The sequence below is a fragment of the Suillus clintonianus genome, assembly GCF_016758775.1.
Source record: "Suillus clintonianus strain FC179 chromosome Unknown DEU56scaffold_76, whole genome shotgun sequence".
NCBI classification, from domain to species: Eukaryota; Fungi; Basidiomycota; class Agaricomycetes; order Boletales; family Suillaceae; genus Suillus; species Suillus clintonianus.
In genome coordinates, this window is record NW_024539300.1 from 78630 (window position 1) to 99332 (window position 20703).

Consider the following 20703-nt stretch of genomic DNA (forward strand, 5'->3'; position numbering starts at 1 on the left):
CCATTGTCTTGGGATACATTCTCACTCAGAAGTAGCACATGCGCTGGAAGGAATCTGGGATGTGACCGATGATCAGCGAGTTATCTCGTGAATAACGAGCTCCGCTAAGGTAATAGGTTAGGTCAGGGTTCAGTGCGAGAAATCGAGAGGAAGTCAATATATCGAGCTCATCCATTAATTGGGCGCGCCGCCAACCTGCGGATGTATAGGATATGCTGAGATGAGTCGCGGGGCTTGTGTTGATCGAAGCGCCACTGTGGCGGTGGCGGCGTCAAGTCAATTGGCCATCCTTGAACAATCGTTCGGGGGGAGAGTGGATGGATCATGATGCATGAGCATAGATTGTAGGGTTTCATTTCGGACTGAGGTGATTGTTTTAGTATAACGAGGCGGTAGGGTGTGAGAGCTGCAAGGGCTTACAATGAAACATAGCATATTTTGTGAGGCACTGTCCAAAAACATCGTGATTCAAAAAATAATTATGAGACAACGCTGGTGATTGGCAAGCTGACTTCCATGAGTATGTACGGCAGTGAGACATGCTCACCCTGGGAAGTAACTCACGAACAGATATGTGCTGTCCTGTGCTGATGGGCTGGATCCTGCAAAATCATGTGTTACGGATAGGAATGACTGGAGTGGCGGACTTGATGGTCCACAAAGATAGATTTTCAAAGTCCGCTGGACCGTACCATGGGATCGTGGTTCACCTTGCTCTGGCCGTGCATCCAACTTGTCCTCCCTGCTGAAACACTGAACAAAACATAACGAGGTCACGCCGACTGGCAAAGATTCGAGGGAAATCCACTTTGATCCCCTTCTAAATCTTTCTAGTCTAGGTGCACTCATTAGTTCGTAATACTTTCACTACAGACCTGAATCAATCTCACTAACATCAATCAGAACACCCAGACGGCGGTGCTTTGTTCAAGATTTGAACGACTAGCAATGTCGCTTTATACACCAGTATTCCCACCATCTCTTGAACGGAGGTCTACAGGGCGCAAGGGCGCGTCCTCATCCAATAAACTTCATCAATCATCTACTACGGATATTCTACGCGACATCCATCTTTTTCTTGCCACAAAACCTGAGGTGCTTGCACCCTCTTCAAGACCCAGCTCCCCCTCGTTCGACGAAAATGTTGAAAGACTGAAACACTCTGTCGTCGAGACAGTTGACGCCGCAAGAAGAGACTCAGGGGATAGGAAATGGAAGCAGGTCAGCGAGAAGTTGAAGATGGGTTGTGTCAGGGGACGATACCGTATGACTGGGTTAAACCAACGCTGGCATCCAGCTGAGAACGCGGAATGGATACTACCAGATGACGAAGAAACATGGTTGAGCCTGGAGAAAGAGAGAGCAGAGGCTAGAAGATTGAAAGGGAATGCCAAGCAATCTCGTCATCCCGACAATGCATCCATTCCAGCAATTGCACCATTCCGCGGATCAGATCGTGTTGACAATCAGCCGCCAGCGGAAATGAGTCAAGCCCTGGCGACTGTCTCGCCAAAAACCATGCAGAATGTCAAGGAGAAGGTATCAAAGTGGCAAGCGACGATATCCTCACCTGACGGCGCGTCACTTATCGAAAAGACCGTATCCGCTACCCCAGTGCTTAGGAGCGCCTCCAAATCAGGGATGAAGCTAACAGCACTGCCGAAAGATAAAAGCCAATCTTCGTCGCTTGGCTTCTCAGTCGTAAAGCGCAATGTTGCAACCGTGACTGGCAAGAAGGGCAAGGGACGCCTCGGTCAACATGATCCCCCTAATTTTCGGGTCCACGGAGATCCAGAAGGTGATCACACACCCAGCGGCTCCAAATCGCTAGTGGCACCTACCGGTGATGAACCAGAAAGAGCTAGCTTCAAGACCCCGCTGAGGTCCTTGCGTGCTCCAGATGGGGATTTGCCCAAGATCACAGACTTTCCGGAAACGGTGAGTGCAAAGTTAGATTTTTTTCTTATCGAACTCATCAGTCTCTGTTTTTACGTCCCCTCTAGCCGTATATTCCCCCATCCTTCCCGTCAGAGCTTGAAACTTCAACTCCACAAGCGCGGCATGAAGCCGTGGTGCCTGTCCGGACAAAGCCTCCGCCGATTTACCCTGTATGTCCGTCGTCGTCTATTTCACATCCGTCAATACCCAGAGAGGGCGATCATCATCATTCCGGCGAAGATCCTTATATCATTGATATATCCCCTTCGCTTCCGCCGCATTCTGACGCGCGACAAACAAACAAACGCCCTCTATCACCGTCTTCTATGCATGATGTAGCGTCTTCCACTACGAAGAAGCAACGAGTACAGTCTCCCCCTGGAGAAACTCCAGCCTTCCGCTCTCGACCGCCGACGCAATCGGCAAATGCGCCAGAGGTGAAGTCGAAACGCGCAGAAATGCCAGGCTCCCCTCGCGGTGAAGGTAGACTTCCTACTCTCACTGAGTTGCTGGCAGCTTCCCCTCGACCGAAGACACGCCAGAGGCCTCCTTTGGAACATGTACTTCGTGCCGAGAGCGAACCCTCACCACATACCGCGAAGGAAAACCCTTCGCCTGCAAAGTCTTACTTCTCAACTCCGGGTTCGGGGCCGTCCGATTCCCCTACGTCCAATCACAACCTCCTTCTTCATTCACCTGTCAGCCCAATGCGGTCATTCGCCCAAAACCCAAACGCATTTCTCCCGCAGTTTACGTCCACTCAAGCTGGAGGTTCGTGTCACAACGGGATGAGTAGTGGGGTCTTCGGTGGGGGCTATCGATCTCAGTTTGACGTGGAAAGACATGTTGACCGTGTTAGTGAATTATTAGAGAAGGACGTCGATTTTGGTGGATGGTTGCGCGATGTGCCGTCAGCAGAAGAGCTGGAAGCCAGCCAGGATCAATGATTATCACTGCATAGCCTCAGGCAACACCCGCGAACGTGCAAGCTAGTCGTACTCCACTCTCGTGTATTTTAGTCAGGGTTAGTTGCTTTACTAGGAACAAAAACATAGTTTCAAATCGAGTCTGGACCGTAGAAGGAAGGTTGAAGGGAAGAATGCGCCCATCATTGCCTTGAGGCACCTGAGATACCGAACTTCCATATTGGGGACGCGTCTTGATCACGTGGATGTGGTATTGTTCGATAACAGCGCGTGTTGGACCCAACCACGACCACGACCGGGACAGCCACAGAGCTTGTCCTCGTCGCCGCCCACGATGAGTAGGCGAGACTCACGCCTTTCTCTTAACGTCCGTCAGAACGATGCTCTCAGCGAATTCGAAAATTGTATGTCATTTATGTCTCCCTGAGTCCAACTGACGTCTGTGGCATTCAGTTAAGAAGAAATTCCTGCTTGCCAATAAGCACATCACCAAGTATGTTGCCATATCAAGTTTAATCTTATCCAGAAGCCGCTCACTGTACAATACCAGACTCAACTCAACTCTCAGCGTTCGCATCGAAGAGCTCAATGCTCAAATATCCACCCTATACGTTGAGAACCTCCGACTGCGAGCATCCGAAATTGCGCTCGCGACACAACTGAAGAAAGAGCAGGAAAAGTCTAGGAAATTAATGGCTGATGCTGATGCTGCGGTGAGCGTTCCATATCCAGAGCACTCACCTGCGGTCGCTGAGATTCAGCTAGACTGCTAATTTGGTCAAACATCTGACTTTTTTGCGGCAGTCATTTGGTATTGCTCCCGGGGTGGCTTCTCCCGCTAAAGAAGCCAAGCCAGCATCAAGAGCTCGTCGGCCGTTCGTAGATCCCAATGCGTCACCACATATGCCCAAGCTTTCGCGCGCGCCCAACGTACCAGGCATATACGAAGACGAAGAAGTTGCGTCTTCTCCGGAAGGAGATGAAGAGGAGACAGAGCGCATACCTAGTCCCACTATTCGGCGAAAAACCAAGTCAAGACTTGCAGCATCCCGCCTGCCATTACCCGCCCGAGTTTCCTCGCCTCCACCACTACGAACGCCACCGCAAGCTCCGGCAGAAGAACGAGGGTCGTCAAGCAAGAGGAAAACGGGGAGGAGAGAAAGCGGGCTTCTGAATGTAAGTACGGGCAATGGCGATAGGGTAATCCCGCCGAGAGCTGCTAGCCCCGCTTTCGGGTCCCCTGCTCGTAGGGAGGCTGGTTTGGCTGCAGACGACGAGGAACAAGAAGTTGTCAGGAAATCGAGACTACCACCGGCTCAGGATGATGATTTGGACTACGTGCCACCAGCAAAAAAAGAGAGGGAGAAAAAGATGAAGCAGGTTGAACGGGAGCTACCATCAGGAGAGGGTGAGGCTGCCACTTCCTCACGAGTGCGGGAGAGAAAACGACGGAGAAACGAGGACCACTTAGGCCTCAAGGATGTCACAAACTCACCGAGAAGCCGTGCTATCTTACCACCGTTAGACACTAATGCATCAGGTACGGCGCACGTTTAGGCAACGTGAAATGCGGACGCATGCGATTGTATCTTCTCTGACTGATCGATTTGCAGATCGGGATCGACAGCACACACCTGATACGGATGGAACAACGATATCCGGGGTCACGTCGTTGGCTACAACCCGGAGCTTCTTGTCCACTCCAGCTACCACTCCTGCTACAACGATATCTCAGATCTCGCAGTTGCCGACACCTCGAAGATCTTCTAGCCCGGTCCCTCCACCATGTGCTTCTACTTCTGAAGAAGCACCTGTGGGAGGGCGCGAACGTCGCACACGGAAAAGTGTCAACTACGCTGAACCAAAGCTCAACACGTGAGTCCCCTCCCTTGCACGTTTTCGGTCCGCTTCCTTGCATGTTTTCGTTATGACTGACGAGTCAACCATTAGGAAAATGCGGAAACCTGACGCTCCACCGACGCAGCCTACAGCTGCTCCAGGGCTGAAGAAGAGATCGTCCGCAACTAGTGTTCAAGATGATGATTCCGAGCGCAGACCGTCTTTAGAGGGCTTTTCACAGTCCAAGACTTCTATCCCTGTTGCTCGTTCTTCATCTGGCACAACGAGTTCATCATCCTCAACTACCGCAAACACTGTCGTGAAGAGGAAGAAGTCACGTCCCTACGTCGAAGTAGACGACGACGAGAGTGAAGGTGCCCAAGCTGATGCCGAATACGGGAACATCAATGGTTGGGTTAACGTCGAGGGGCGTCGACGGAGTGTACACCATAGTGCCGTCCGTCGTGCACTTGAAGCTGATGACGGCAGACGGCATAGCCTGGCCGTGTGATTTTGTTTTAGTTGGTGCTCTACCCTTTGGTTCTATTCATGGCATCCGTCCGCGTAGGATTATTCTAAGTATACTATTGATCATGACGATATGAAACGCTCTCGACTACAAACAAACAGGCATGCCACTATCATACAAATACCACCTGTAATTCTACGTTCCTGAGGATTGAGAATATTTTGTGAACACGATTGAACCAGTAACATCTCTACAACGATACATTGTGTAGGGTCCATCGCAACCCTTCGTTGTGTAGTGACAGCTACAACTCATATAACCATAACCTTTGTTTGACAATGACACGTCTCAACCTTTACAAATTTACACCTCAGCCGACTCACATGAACTACCAGGAACTCGTGTCAAGGACAGCTCAGAAATATGCCTATAAACAATCATCAACGTGACAGCATATCTATGAGGGATACAGTACTCACGGCAGCGTTGGGGGGGCTCGCAGCACCGCCAAGACTGAACAAGGAAAAAGGACACTGAATTGAGCAAAAACTCTATACAGAAGGGAAAAGGACTGACATGTTCAGAGGCCAAGACGTGAAAAAGAACGTATAGCGACCAGTCTCTTGGCACAATTCCGAGAGAGCTTCAAGATCAAAGAATTCGCCTGTTGTGTGAAACGGCGGAAATAAGAATTGGATTTTGATGGAGTAGATTGTTATCAGATACAGACCAATAGGCATTCCATAGAGGCTTGCGTCCAGTCATTGTCAGGCGTGAAAATCATTTGGGAAGGGCTGAAACTTACCCGAGAATTGTCTGTAAGATCACAAGAACTCAGTGACAACCCTAGTGGCTGAGACTTAGACTGACCTGGTGAAGCTGCGTTCCCATTGGCGTGGGCCAGCGCTATCACGCAATCAAGTCAACTGATTAGTCTTACGATAGCACCCGCGGGGGAACACACCTCCAAGGATGGCTGGTCAGATGCGATAGCAGCAAAGTGATTATTCCTGCAGGCACCATTAGGCCATTATTTGATAACGTCCGAAAATAACATACCAGAGGAAGCGTTTCATATCTTCACTTTGTTCTATTCCAGCGCTGTAGTTTGTTTCGCTAAGCGAAAGGGGCGTCAGGGGACAGATGGGGTTGCCTACAATGTTTCCTTTCCTGAGGCAGCTCTCAAATTTGCCTTTGCTTCATTGGTGCTTTCATAGTATTTTTGGGTAAACCCGACGCGCAGGATAAGGATGTCGCCTTGTCGGAACTCAACCCCTTGCTTCTTCGCGATAGCCTCTAGCTCGGCAACAGTGATTGGATGCGCGCTCCAGGGATCGTAGGGTAGGGCCTCCCCATTGGCCGTGTAGTACCTTACCACATCCAGGAAAACGCCGCGGCCACATATGCCATGATTAGCCCAGTCTAGGGGTAGTGCTCAGTCGCAGTGTACAGGGTAGCAGTATTTAGACTTACTGTGTATTCCAAGTTTGACTTTCGAATAATCAATCTCACTCGGATCATGCAATTCCATTTCACCCTCAGAAAGGGATTCGGCGGGAGTGCTAACAAGATCCGTGAGTTGTGTCGAAGCGCTCGATGTACGAAATCAATATACTTGTTGTAGAACACACCATGTTGTGTTAACCCATAGTGCTTCAAACCGTCCCACTGGGAACCCGATTGTGTGTTCTGCAAATTTAGTTAAGTGAAGTGCCATCCGTCAGGCGGGCATGGAGGGGACATACGATATGGATAATGTCATCCCGAACGGGCAAGGTGGGTCCGTACTTCCCGAAGGTAGTGATGGATGGAATCTTACGCCCGAACATGGGCTGGCAAGCGAAGATCAATGAATACTGAATGAAAACGCGGCGATCACGGATTCGCTTACCCTTGAGGGGAAGTGGATTGGCCTGGGTAGTGGTATCATAAGGTCCTCAATATGTCAGTCTTTACGCCGGAGCCATATTGCACGCACCAATTCAATGAAACTGTGCGTCCTAGACTATCAAAAAGACACATTATCGGCCACCATTCATTCGGTCTCTTTTGAGACAAACGCACCGAATCTCCTCCTGAGCAGCTCGTGCCACTACCTCGGGGGTGAGCAAGTTAATTGTGCCTAGCTCATCGTCCTTGCCCCATACGTCCCATGCACATCCCTTGAAGTCATGAAAACTTGGCAGCTCATCGAATGTAGGGAGCGCTCCGACTGTTGTATCCTCAGTATTAGTGATCACCTCATCTCCACCCTTCTGAGAGAACATACGTTTCAAATGGGATGTCATGTCTGTTGTCGCGTGATGTCTGTAGAAGTATTTACACATTGGTAAGTATATATACCCCTCGGGCCTCAAGGTTCCCTTATCGTCATGCCTTGTCACACCCGGACCAGCAGACGTGTCAGAGGTGCAATTTATACTGTGAGAACAAGAGGAATAGCCTTGTCATGCCTTCGTCACACCTGGTCCAGCAGACGTGTCAGAAATGCAATTTATACTGTGAGAACAAGAAGAGAAATATAAATACACGCTACGGGAACAAATTAGGGTAAGCCCGAGATAAGATGGTCATGGCAATGCTATCCCCTGATGAATGGATGAATTAACGCTTCCTTGGGAGTGACTCGCCTTGCTGGATCAAGTGCCATGCACTTGTCCAACAGATCGATGAATGAGGTAAGCAACTTCATCTCGTCGTCCTTCATCTTGACCGATGCAGGTGGCATAAGACGCGCACGGAGATCACGACTAGGTTTGGAGATGTGAACCTTGCGGACAACATTCTGGTAGAATAATCAGCTGACGCGAAAGATTATTGATAAGGGATCACATTGACTCACGGCACCAGTGACACGGTCCGTCTCTACGCTCTCGAACCCACCCATTTCATCGAAATACATTTCTCCGAACTTCGCCTTCTTGATCATTTTAGTGTTGAACCTTCCCTTGAGCTCCATCATGAGTAGAAGCATGTGATTGTTCGACCGGCCGGGGAAAAGAATTTTCCCGGTGTACAGTTCATACAGGGTGCACCCAATGGACCAGATATCGAGCGCTGGATCATACGGGACTCCGAGGACTAAGTAAAAATGACGTTAGTTTTTAACTTCGACAATAGTAAAAGCAACGTACTGATCTCAGGCGCACGATAAAACCGACTAACAAGATAGGGGGTGATGTCATTTTCCGACGCATCCGATGCTGAGCCTAAGTCGCACAGCTTCAGTAACGTCTTCTGTTCATTAACCTGCATTTGTCGTTAGTAAATCGGCAGCTGCCAGAACTAAATTGAACTTCACCAAAATGTTGTCAGGCTTGATGTCCGCGTGCATGATGTTGACTTTCTTGAGAAGGCTTAATGCAAGGAAAAGTTGGTGTGCGTAAGCTCTGACAGCCTTGATGTTCAGACCGACATCCTTTCCAAAGCGCTTCACAACATCCCGAAGGTTCATGCTACAGTAATTTTCGTCAATTGCCCGGGAGTGGAATCAAGAAGATCATCGAACCTCATGGACTCAAACACAAGACAAAGGTGTCCGCGGTGTTCAAATGTTCTCTCTAGCCGGACAATGTGCTTCTTATCTTCTGGGTCAGCCTGTTTTAACTTGTTCAATATCTGCACTTCCTTCAGACCAGCACGATGCCTAGGCGTTGCTTTAGCATTCTCAGAAGCATCATGCGGAGAACATGTACGAACATAGATTCCTGACTCCTGATTATTTTGATAGCCACTTCTTTGCCGGTTTCTCCGTCTTGAAGAACGCGCGCCCGGACAACATTGGCGAACATTCCCTTTCCAAGAGAAGAGAAGACTTGGTACCGCCCACCATCAAGTTGCTCACCAAGGATAACTTGGTAATAGCCCTCGTGATCGGAGGCAGAGTCCAATGTCGTCGTGATAAGGGCGGGTGCTGCTTTTTTCTGTATAAAAGGTCAGACATCATTGTCGGAAAAAATAGAGATAACCATACAACAACTTTCTTGACTTTCTTTCGCTTCTTCTCAGTGATAGCTGCTGCGAACATGTCATCGACATCATCCTCTTCTTCTTCCTCTTCCTCCTCCTCAATAGTTTCTACATTCATAGGTTCGTCTTTAAGGACTCGCCTTTGTTCATCCTCACGGCGATCCAAGCTGGGATCGTAGTCGGCAGCAGATATCTGATCTGGTGCGCCATCTTGCATCTTCGCACGGACATCTTCATCGTCCTCGTCCTTAGCAAGCTCAAAGATACTGTCATCTGGTTGTGGAGATGCAGAGTCTCGCTTGCCTGCATGATACAATACATAAATACACGCAAAATTTGTTCTGGAAAGAAGCTTACTCATTGAATCGTGCCTCGCTTTAGAGGTGTCCCTTGCTAAACTTGCGAAAGTATCAACAGCACTGTGGGGCTGAGGTGTATCAGACACAGATGCAACAGGCTGAGGCGGTTGGACCGCACTACTAGGCCCAGGGCTGGGGCTGATGCTCTTATTAGCACTGGCTACCCCGGAGTGTTTGGCTAAAATGGCTTGACGCCTGGCACGGCGAGCGGCTCGAGCGGCTGCCTCTGCGGCGGCTGTATCGATCTCGAGATCAAGTTCCGGAACAGGTTGTGGAGGAGCAGCAATTTGCACCGGCTTCTGAATATGAGCGGCCTCCGATGGGGCTCGTGTGGATGGTGTCAGAGATGCCTCACGGGCGCTACGCGTAGGAGAAATTCTTGACAGAAGAAAACGACGTGAAAGGGTATTCATACACTTGGATGCGTTGATACTTACTCGCCTTCTTCTTTATCCGAGTAGTCCTTAGCTTGATAAGAGTGTCCATTGGATGGTGCAGGTGAACGGTGATTCCGAGGTGGAGTTCGACGACGACGATCATCTTTTCGACCGTCTTCTCTACAGCGTTGCTCTCTGTCGCGATCGCGGTCTCGTTCACGGTCACGATCACGCTCGCGGCCGTCGCGCCTGTCTTTGTCTCTGTCCCAGTCTCGAGAATAGTCGCTAGGCCTCCTTGAGTCTTCTCTGGGCCGTCCAGGCTCCCGCTTATCGGCACTGTCTCGTCTGCTGCTGCTAGGTTTGCTACGCTTATCTGAGGGAGACTTGAGGTGAACATCCCGCCAGTCTCTAGGTTCGTCTCTGTGTCTCTTGTGTGAGTGAGATTCGGCTGCGCCGTGACCCTCCCAAGACCGCTTTGATCCTGCGGATGCGTTAGTCATCTTCTTCGAAAGCAATTGGGTTTACGGGACACCGCACGATCAACAAGAAAACGTTGGGAAGAATGGGAAAGTGAGGCAGAAAACGAACAAGCTCGTCGTTGTGCTTGCTGACGAGGAATGTGGAGAGCAACAAACAGTCAATGATTCAAGCACTCCGGATCCAGTAACTCCAGATGGTCCGTGCGCATAGCGTCAATTGATTAGGATTAATAATTGTATAAGTGATATATAGACAACGTTGATTGTTAATTCCCTCTCCTCTCTCGCAATCTGGTATTAGCCTTGGTGCCTGGAGAAGGGAAAGGAGGAGCTTGGGCCGCGTAGCGTGTGACTCGTATTGCAGATGATTTGGTAGTCGCCTTTTTTGAGGCTGGTGCTGAGGTATCCGGAAGACGAGACCCCTTACGGAAACCAGCAGATGCCATCCTATTGAGCCGTTGTCCACTATACTGGAGAATCTTATGCGTGGCTGCATCATCAGAGTCGGAAGGATCTTCAGATGAAGAGTCCACTGTGAATTCTTGCTGTTCATGAGGTAACTCAACAGAATGTAAGTCATCTTCTTCGTCAGTGAAGAGATTTTTCAGATGGTCCTCCACATCCTGCTCCTCTGAAATGTAAACTTGAGAGTCGCCGCCTTCGTCCACATTCCGTTCGGCATCTTCCTCAAGAACCTCTTCCAGCTCTGATTTCCCCTTCGCCGAAACCGCTCTCCGGCGTTTCGATGCTGGAGTGGGTTGTGGAGGGAGGTCGACTGAATGTGATCTTGCCCGAGTGTGGCGATACGGTGGGTCAGAAGCGGCCACAACAGGTTGATGGCTGCGAGATTTACTCGGCGTCCGTAGATGTTTAACCTGTGAGTTGGTTCCAGTGCCGACAGCAGGGGTGCGCACTTCGGCAGCGGGGTTCTGTTCTCGCTGGGTTCGCCCACGGTGTGAAGGTGGCCTTCGCGCAGCTCGCAGGGGTTGTGCAATTGATATAGCCTGTGAGCTCATCGATGCCGCTTGAACAACTGCAGTAGTAGCCCGAGCACTTGTAGTCGCTCTGGATCGTAGGTCGATGGGTGAATTCACCAGGGTTTGCTGCGTAGCCAGGGGTTCATCGGATCGAGCTTCTGGAACATTATGCTCAGGTGACTGTGGCATTGGCAATGCATCGAATCTGCCCAGAATAAATACAATTACACCAAACTAGTTAACCGCATGTGATATATCGCAGAGAAAAAAAACTTACTCGGGCATTTGATCTTGATCAAAACTTGTCGCGCTATTAAGTGCCCCCTGAGCGAAAGGCTCATAATTTCTTTCTTGCGGTGACCCTCGATCGTTCTCATTTGAATTTCGACCAGGATGGTCCTGTGCACTTGTCCGTTGTCTCTTCTCCACAGCGGAGGTCCGAGGTCTAGATGGTGTAGCCGAACTGGCTACACGTTGTCTTTTCTGAGGCGACTCCCCTTGGAAACTTGCAGGCTGAGACGTATCAGGATCGTCGCGACGTCGCCTACGTAACTGAGGCGTCGCAGGGCCAGGTTCGTGATCGGGCACGCCATTTTCTTGAACCCGGTCGCGAATTTCTGGAGCGCCGCCGGGCAACTGGTTATCTAAGTTCTCGGGTCCAGCCTCACCCGCTGCTTGTTGTTCCAATTCTCGATCGCTCTCCTCCTCCTCTTCCTCCTCCTCCCGCTGTGCTCTCCTACCACGTATGAAGTGACGCGAGCGTGGATCGTGACCAAAACCATGCGCCACCGCCTTAAGTTGCTCCGCATACCTAGCAATCATAGGATCAAGACGCAGGCGATTCGTCTTGTAGCGCTCGCGCCAGGATTGCCAAGTGTGCCTTTTCGCCCACTCTCTATATTCCGGTTCATCAGCCTGGGAAGAATATTCTTGTAAATTAAGACACACATGTTCAGGACTTAATGACGTACCAGCTCCTCTGTCAATTCTTGGTACAACGAATTCCCAGCGCGTCCTCCACTAGAAGCATCAGGAATGACAGTTGCAATGTAAAAGGCGAGATTTTCATCATCTTCCGCGGTATAAGGTACGCGCCTGATGAGTGCATTAGCAAACGAGACATAGGAGCGGATGCAAAATGTCATACACGCGTCCACCCGGAGCACCAGGCATACCCTTCCTTGGTGGCGGATGATGCTCGTATTTTCCAGCTCTAATGCACTTGCGGACAAAGTCCCTAGACTCGATATAGACGCGCTGCTGCCAGAGGACATTCGAACGATAGTAGCGCCGGCGGATATGTTCGATGTCGGCTTCTTCATCGACCAAAATCACATTGGCTTGCTGCTCATCCTCGCATACTTCACCCCCATGTCTCTATAGTAGCAATTTGGATCAGCATTTGGAGACTTCCACATAAACAAGATAAGTCAGTCGCGATCGCATACCTTGATCTCCTGTTGAAGTACATTGCGTCCTTCCCTGACACTCTGATGAAAAAAGAAGGCCACGGGATACCCATCTTTGACAAATATAGCATCATCAGCATTGGCTCGAGCAGACTGGCTCCGTCGCACAGCATCCGCAGAAGGCATGGTGGCGGAGTTGATTCAAAGGAAGTAAAGCATCACCTGAAAGTATCTAAATCCAACAAGAAGCTGAGTTCAAAATTCGGAACCCCGCACTGGGGTTAGGGTTAGGTACTGAGTTAGGAATTCCGAAACCCCGAATCAACGTCAAAGGTTGATGAGAAATGTCAGTTCGTTCCTCAAGGTAACATTCTTCTGCTAGGATTTCACTGTGATCAACCGAATTGCCGTTAACGTTTTGCTGTTGATCGATGGCTTCCGAGTCTCTGGAAAGCGGTCTCTGGAAAGCGGTCTCTCGGAAGCGATGGCTCAGGCCAAAAATCACAAAGATCAAAGACGAGGTGAGGAGCCGACTGACATTGACTGGAGATCACAGGTTTGGCAGTCCCATGCGATGGAACAACCTCAAGTGACCATCGTATTTCGTTATATGCTGTTCAAGCCTCCAGCCTGAGGTGCGCCGTACTCGGCGGCCCGCCCCTCTAAGTTGAATAAGCGTTAAAACTTCATCCAGTCAGGTCCTTTCTAGCCATACAGAAGTCATTATGCTGACCCCACCAAATCACTGTTTACTCTTTTGATGGACATGACGGTTGGGAGACTAACCTACTGGCTGAAGGAAAATCTTCTACCAGCCTGGTCGTTGGCCTATGTGCAGCATGCGAACGACGATTCTTCACAGAATCTACTGATGGTACCAACCCTCTCAACCCTCTCACTGAAGATGCTCGACTTGACCATCATACTGCCAAAGTAACATTGTTCGACGTTGTTCTTTCGTCTTCACGTGAAAATACTGCTTCAGCATATGTCGGTTTCTATAATCTCCTTGCGAGTACGGTTCTCATGCATGTGCCCTCCGAGACTTGGGCGGAGAGGGATGAAAGGCTTTCTGAAATTATACGAAGTGCACCTCTGAATTCTTCTGGTCGAGCAGAGTAGTACGCTTCGTACTTTGCATCCAAGTGAAGAAGCGTTCATCGGTAGGAACGGATGTGTCTGTATCTAGCTGGCCATGAAGTCGATCATATTAATATGCCAAACTCAATAACAGTGCCGTGGTGCAGTAGTGCAGCGTGCTATACAGGTAGGTACTGTCTGATAAATTACTTCTACTTGACGTTCAGGAAGGCTGACGACATTCTCCCAGTGATATATACAATTCCTGTTGCAGTGACAAGGACTGCTTCGCTTCCGTTCCAGTTTCCCTTCTGAGTTTTTACTTTGTAGATGTGCGGTATCTTACCCTTGCATTAATCAAATGTGTCATGTACCCGATATCTCATTGCCATTATCTATCGCTGCAAGCTGCAATAAGCAAGTATATCCCCACTCTTCGCCAGACTCCATAACACTCGCAAGCCATGGTACTTTCTGAAGTATGCATCGATCAGCGCCATGATTGAGACTCGATTTGAAAGCCGATTGATTATTTCAGAGATATGTGCAACATCCCAACGATGGATAGTAATCTGGATTCTGGAAGATAACCAACATTTCATGAGTGAGGAATTAATCAAATGACATACTTGTACAGTTCGTACGGTATCGTGAAAGCGGGAGCACTTGCTGCAATATAACAGGATGAAAGAAGTATAAGAGAAGTTGCTAATCAGGAAGTGGCAAATGTGCGCTGTACAGGTTATGTGCGCGAATCTAATTTCGATGACATGAATTGTGCGATAGACAAAGCACATGACGTCGTGGATGTGTCCGACGTACAGTTACCGACCCCACGGGATTAAAAAAATAGTGTGATGCGAAAAAAAGATGTATTATATCGAAGGTGGGACCTCTGCAGTTATCGTTACAAACACGGGGCAACCTCCTCGCGCTGGTCCCTACACATGTGCCACGATGTGCCATGTGCGACACAACTTAAGTCCAGCTGCAAGGCATTGTTGGGTATCACCAGGGTGTTGTCTCGGGCATACGTCACCGGGTGGAGAGTGGGTGGGATCCAGAAAAGAAGCCGTCCTTCGGGACCTACAACCCATCCCTCCTCGGTTGGGCCGGAAGGGGCTAGGGTTTCTGGACCTTCGAGAAAGGAGGAGGCGGAATGAAGGGCGTGAATCGGGTTGGATGAGAAACATACTGCAGGTGCTTCGGAGGATTGGTTCTGGTTAAGAAAATCTAAATCCCACACCCGGATGGACTTGTCCTCAGAACCAGACACAATGTGTTTGCTATCAGGCGAGATTGAAACAGACCAAATGGGTCCAGTGTGCCCTCGCAAAGAACCCACTGTTTCGCCAGTTCCCAGATCCCACACCCGGATGATCTTGTCGTCTGATCCAGACACGATGTATTTACCATCAGGTGAGACTGAAACAGACCGAACGGGTCCCGTGTGCCCTTGCAAAGGGGCACCCACTGCTTCACCAGTTCCCATATCCCACACCCGGACGACCTCGTCAGCTGAGCCAGATACAATGCGATGTCCATCTGGCGAGATTGCGACAGAGGAAACATAGTCAGTGTGCCCCAGGAGAGAGGCACCCAATGGCTTGCCCGTACCCATATCCCACACCTGAATTGTCTTGTCACCTGAGCCAGACACGATGCGAAGTCCATCCGGCGAGATTGCGACAGAAGAGACATCTTCAGTGTGACCTTGCAGAGGGACACCCACTGCCTCGCCAGTCCCGATATCCCACACCTTAATTGTCTTGTCATCTGACCCAGACACAATGCGAAGTCCATCCGGCGAAATTGCAACAGAAGAGATATAGTCGGTGTGGCCTTGGAGAGGGCCACTTAATGCCTTGCCCGTCCCCATATCCCACACCCGAATTGTGTTGTCCTCTGAACCAGACACTATATGATTTCCGTTCGGCGAGATGGCGACGGACCAAACCCAGTCAGCGTGACCTTGAAGAGGAACACCCCATGCCTCGCCAGTCTCCATATCCCACACCCGGACAGCCTCGTCACTTGAGCCAGACACGATGCGATGTCCATCTGGCGAGATTGCGACAGAGTGGAAGGAGCTTGTGTGGCCTTGGAGAGCAGTACCAAATGCCTCGCCGGTAATAGTGTCAACATTCCACACCCGAATCGTCTGGTCTTCCGAACCAGACACTATACGATTTCCGTCCGGTGAGATTGCAACAGACATCACGGAGTTGGTGTGGCCTTGGAGAGGGGATCCTAATGCCTTGCCAGACTTCGCATCCCACACTCGGATGGTCTGGTCAAATGAACCAGACACAATGCGACTTCCATCTGATGAGATTGCGACCGACATAACAGTGCCAGTGTGACCTTGGAGAGGGGGACCAAATGCCTCGCCAGTTTCCAGCTTCCATACCCGGATCGTGTTGTCTTCCGAACCAGACACTATGTATTTCCCATCCTGAGACACGGCGACGGACCAAATGCAGTCAGTGTGCCCTTGGAGAGGGACACCTCTTGCCTCGCCAGTCTCCATATCCCACACCCGGACCGTGTTGTCTTCTGAGCCAGACACGAGGCATTTCCCATCCGGCGAGATTGCGATAGACCCGACACCGTCGGTATGTCCTTGGAGAGGGGCACCTATTGCCTTGCCAGTGTCCACATCCCAAACCCGGATCGTCTTGTCATCTGAACCAGACACGAGGTGTTTCCCATCTGGCGAAATTGTAACAGACGTAACACTGTCGGTATGCCCTTCGAGAACATCACCCAATGTCTTGCCAGTCGCCACGTCCCACACCCGGACTGTTTTATCATCTGAACCTGACACGATGCGATGTCCGTCAGGCGAAAACGCGACAGACTCAACGCAGTCAGTGTGACCTTTGAGAGGGTCGCCAAATGCCTCGCCCGTCTCTGTATCCCACAGTTGGATCGTTCCGTCGTCGAAACCACATGCGATGCGCTTCCCGTCTCGCGACATTGCAACTGAGTAGACTTCGGAATGCACGTGGAGTATCTTTTCCATCTGAAGCCACTTTACAACACGGCCGACGGCAATGCGGGGGATGCGAGGAAACTTTGTGGCGAATTGTTTAAATATTATCGACTGTGTGGGAGCAAACGGCAGAGCGGACAGGTATATATGCGGAGTGCTGTGTAAGATGGTGGCCCCGAAAGTTCGAACGAAGCGCTGGATATCCCTGGCAGCGTCACCGATCTGCGTATACTCGTCGTGACCCTACGAGCACCCGGATACTTGTAAGAATGCATTGGTCTTAAGAATGAGCTTAGGCCACGTACCGCAATCCAATTCGCAATAGACGAGAGGGTCTCTACTGAGCCGCTGAGGTGTTTCATCAGAGCCAGTGCTTCCAACCACCAAAGGAGGCGCTCTCCAGCGAAAAAAGCTTCGACTGCCTTAGCGAGTGATGGGTCGAAGGATGCAGCTGCCACATGGGTCCCCCAGAATCGACATGTGTACGATAGCTCGGCCGGAATCGACTGTTTCACGCGTTTCTCCAAGTCAGAGACCGCGGAATTGGGCAAGTAAGAATTCTCTAAGAAGCAAATGTTGAAGCGAAGTCCGAGCTCCATGACCCGAAGCGAGGCAAAGGCAAGGTCGCTTTGTACCGATAACACATCAACGAAGAAGTCAAGACTGCGTGATTTGTCTGTGAGAAAGTCGTAGAATGATGCGTGGAGGGGACGTATGGGAGTCTGAGGATCCGTGATACCGGTGACAAGCGAGCCCAGGGACCTGATAACCTCTTCCACATCGTAGCGGTCATCAACGTGTGGAAAATTCAGTCGCATAGCGGTTAATGCAGTCGTGGACAGCGGTTCCGACGATGCAAGGATTTGCCCCATCACAGAGCGAAACACGGGCATAGCTTCCCCGCGCTCCTTTTCGGGCATACTGTCTGCTAAGATGCGCACATACATATCATCCAACAGATGTGTTCCTTTTGCAGATGTTGTAGCGACCACGGCTTCAAAACGGCTCATAGGATTCCGCCGTATTGTGTTCGTACCCTGGATGTATTCGCAGGCAAGACGAGCCCATTCAAATAGGCCGTCAGATTTTCGAGCAAGCGTCTTGAAGTGTCCGTCGTCAAATGGATTACGTGGGCCTTTAAGTTTAGTGGAGATGTAGAGCTGGATGTCAAGTTCTGTGGACTCGATCGGGATTTCATCCATAGAAATACGACGAACATGTGACGCATTATGCAGGGCATCGCCAATGTCTTCGAGTGGACGGGAAGTAATGATAATACGGAAATTGGGAGGAAGTTGGGATAGTTGGGAAGAAGAAGCGTTCGGGTCGCCAGCAAGCAGACGAAGAATCCGTTCCCGGGATTTGGAGTCACCACTCTCGTCCAACGCATCAATGATTATCAGGACGGGAGCAGTTATGGCTTTCGAGGCCTCGTTGATTGGTTTTAAAACCAACTCCTGCCATTGTCTGGAGATGTCTGTGGTGTGTTTGAGCTCGTTGCGATCATGAACCGCGCGTGCCAAGGCTCGCCGCATGGTCGGATGGCAATCAGCCAAGTCGCGTGCAATCGTGGTGAAAATTTTCTCGTAGCGACGGTCCGCACCATGTGTGCGATCGAAGCAGAAACAGGCTCCCAGACCACCTTGTTCATTAGACCAGTTGGCTATTGTATGAGCAATCGCCGATTTGCCCTTTCCTGCAGTGCCAGATAACCATAAGACGCGCTGCACATCCTCCTCCGTACTGAAAACCCAGGACTTGATCTCAGACAGAATGTCTTCCCGAGTGCCCGGGAGACAACGCCTAGATGTATCAAAACTGGCACCATCGGAATACACCATGCCGTTGAAGTCCAAATCCTCGCCTAGGCCACGCGTCGTCGAACATCAGCACAATAGTTCAGAGTTAATTTGAAGTCAAAACTTACCGGCACGATGAAGGAGGATCACAGCATCACGAGTCGCTTGATCTCGGAATTGCTGCATGAGACCGTCGAGAGCTTCGCTGTAGCTTTGAATCGTGGTGTCTGTTTCATCGACAACGTGCTTTCCAAGTCTGATCCCTGTGCAAAGAGACAACATTGAGTTTCAGGGGACGAAGCAGCGGAATCGACTCACAGGCGCTCTTCGTCTCAGAGTAATGGGTGATGAAATCAGCGCAATCTAGCGTCTGTTGAGCTATCATCCCATATATCGCTAGCATGGATTGAATCTTGGCCAACTCCTCCTTTTCCGTGATGAAAGTATAGACTTGAGATATCTTCGAGAGCAGACGGGAAACAGCGACATCACGGTCTGCCTGATCGAGAATCATCTGTCGTCAACGAAACCTCGTTAACCTGCGAAGATGATGATATTGAATGAAGCCCACCTTGGATGCGCAAGCGAAGATACTCAAAGCCACCTTCGCATACGGATGGAGCTATGCACGAAAGTGAGCCACGTACAAAATAGAGAGAAAAAAACTGTACATCTGCAATCCCATTAACGACAGAGTTAAACACCTTCAAAGGTCCAATAAGCGGGGAAAGCGTGTCTATCGCATCGGAAACAGATTGTAGGTTGTCGGTTGCTGTATTAGTTTTTTGAACAATTCCTGGGACATGCCCGATGCTTGCGACGCCCTTGGTAGCATCTGCGATTCTTTCATTCACAAAGATTGGGTCTAGTTGTTCGGCCTGATAACGGAACTGAGTACATTATTGAAAGAGAGAGATAAGAATATTCCGAACACGACGGTCAAACTTACCTTCGCGATGGCTAAATCGGAAGACTGGTCAGGATTTTGTACGGGAACAGGGGTCGTGAGTGGAGAAGGATCCTGCCGTTGTTATATTACACACAAAACATGGTGAAAGTTAAACATACTCACTTGACTTGTCTGAGGGTGTAGGAGATCCTGCGCACTGGAACTTACAGCTGCATGATCAGGTTTCGGGGTACGCCTGGCGCTTTGAGCAGAACGGCTCTTGAAAATTTTACCCCACAACTTGTGAATCAACCCCGAGGATCGTCCACGAGATTCAGTACGCGAAGGTGAAAGAGAAGGTGGCTGAAACAACATGTTTAGAAATGATCACAGTAGTTGTAAAGGCGATAGTCCATACATCACTTTGACCAGCTGCTCCCCCAACCCTTTCAGCCCGTGCCAAACGAGGGTCTGAACGACTTTTTTTCAGCCAATAGCGCTTCTTCTTCTGAGGATTATCCTGATTCATCGAGCAAGTTCAAGAATACGGCTAGGTTACGAGTCTGGAGAGTAGTATCCAGTCTGGCAAGGTGCAACAAGGACGAAGAGGCACGTACGATAGATAGGCGGCTATCGTACTATGGTCAGTGCGCAGAAGAAGTTTATGTAAATATCAAACATGATGCTTTTGCAAGCATTTATTAATTTTCGTAATCTTGATCATACTAGTCGCCGAGTGTGCCTGTGCGCGGGCCTTAGGAAATTGCCGCATCTGTGCCGCACCCTGCTGCACCCTACTCAATAATGTCTTATATGCCTCTACAATACGTCTACGTCGTACACAACTGTCTGAAATATGATTTGGGAATGGGTAATACTATATTCCAGGTGTTTGTGTAAGGCTAACAGTGGTACTACAGTGATATATGTACTTGATGGGTGCGGCAGTGATGCGGTAGGGTGCGGCAATTCTGTAGTTGGGTGCGGCAGTGGCTGTGCACTACCGCACCACTGCACCGACACCAAACCACGCATCTTATCAACTCCACTTGCAGCACCGTTACCAGCAGCTGCGCGAAACTTGGTGAGACCACTCAACGACCCCTCACACAGGCTCACGCCTGTCAGGTTTGGCGCCTCGATGCCTCCGCCTATCATTCAACACCTGTCTTTGCTGGTTGCATGCCTTGCTGACTTC

At 50.0% G+C, this 20703-nt stretch overlaps 6 protein-coding genes across 6 annotated transcripts; 2 read left to right on the top strand and 4 right to left on the bottom strand.

Moving 5' to 3' along the window:
- Positions 1–693: 693 nt before the first annotated feature.
- Positions 694–3135, top strand: DEU56DRAFT_821803 (uncharacterized protein). Its single transcript, XM_041354123.1, has 3 exons — positions 694–851; positions 904–1938; positions 2004–3135. The coding sequence occupies exons 2-3, from the start codon at positions 949–951 to the stop codon at positions 2883–2885; spliced, it is 1872 nt and encodes a 623-aa protein (XP_041205121.1). The 5' UTR covers positions 694–851; positions 904–948; the 3' UTR covers positions 2886–3135.
- On the top strand, positions 3112–5362 carry DEU56DRAFT_536740 (uncharacterized protein). Its single transcript, XM_041346692.1, has 5 exons — positions 3112–3268; positions 3318–3577; positions 3630–4404; positions 4478–4739; positions 4815–5362. Exons 1-5 carry the CDS (start codon positions 3199–3201, stop codon positions 5212–5214), a joined length of 1767 nt encoding a protein of 588 aa, XP_041205122.1. The 5' UTR covers positions 3112–3198; the 3' UTR covers positions 5215–5362.
- A 38-nt stretch (positions 5363–5400) lies between these two features.
- On the bottom strand, positions 5401–7786 carry DEU56DRAFT_536586 (putative cyclase-domain-containing protein). The gene is made up of 16 exons (XM_041346691.1): positions 7442–7786; positions 7237–7384; positions 7151–7177; positions 7064–7085; positions 6918–7004; positions 6788–6861; positions 6646–6734; positions 6330–6594; positions 6232–6273; positions 6137–6182; positions 6043–6078; positions 5978–5988; positions 5903–5922; positions 5749–5836; positions 5652–5685; positions 5401–5599 (listed from the first exon to the last, which is right to left on the bottom strand). The coding sequence occupies exons 1-16, from the start codon at positions 7497–7499 to the stop codon at positions 5588–5590; spliced, it is 1059 nt and encodes a 352-aa protein (XP_041205123.1). The 5' UTR covers positions 7500–7786; the 3' UTR covers positions 5401–5587.
- DEU56DRAFT_959206 (kinase-like domain-containing protein) lies at positions 7537–10377 on the bottom strand (the record flags this gene model as incomplete). The annotated part of the gene is made up of 9 exons (XM_041359301.1): positions 7537–7957; positions 8015–8253; positions 8307–8421; positions 8474–8627; positions 8681–8818; positions 8872–9095; positions 9146–9444; positions 9499–9878; positions 9938–10377. The coding sequence occupies 9 exons, from the start codon at positions 10375–10377 to the stop codon at positions 7754–7756; spliced, it is 2193 nt and encodes a 730-aa protein (XP_041205124.1). The 3' UTR covers positions 7537–7753.
- A 186-nt stretch (positions 10378–10563) lies between these two features.
- On the bottom strand, positions 10564–12975 carry DEU56DRAFT_821836 (uncharacterized protein). The gene is made up of 5 exons (XM_041354124.1): positions 12782–12975; positions 12481–12710; positions 12305–12428; positions 11611–12248; positions 10564–11538 (listed from the first exon to the last, which is right to left on the bottom strand). The coding sequence occupies exons 1-5, from the start codon at positions 12926–12928 to the stop codon at positions 10623–10625; spliced, it is 2055 nt and encodes a 684-aa protein (XP_041205125.1). The 5' UTR covers positions 12929–12975; the 3' UTR covers positions 10564–10622.
- Positions 12976–14729: 1754 nt separating this feature from the next.
- DEU56DRAFT_742778 (WD40-repeat-containing domain protein) lies at positions 14730–15314 on the bottom strand (the record flags this gene model as incomplete). The annotated part of the gene is made up of 1 exon (XM_041348963.1): positions 14730–15314. One exon carries the CDS (start codon positions 15312–15314, stop codon positions 14730–14732), a length of 585 nt encoding a protein of 194 aa, XP_041205126.1.
- Positions 15315–20703: the final 5389 nt, after the last annotated feature.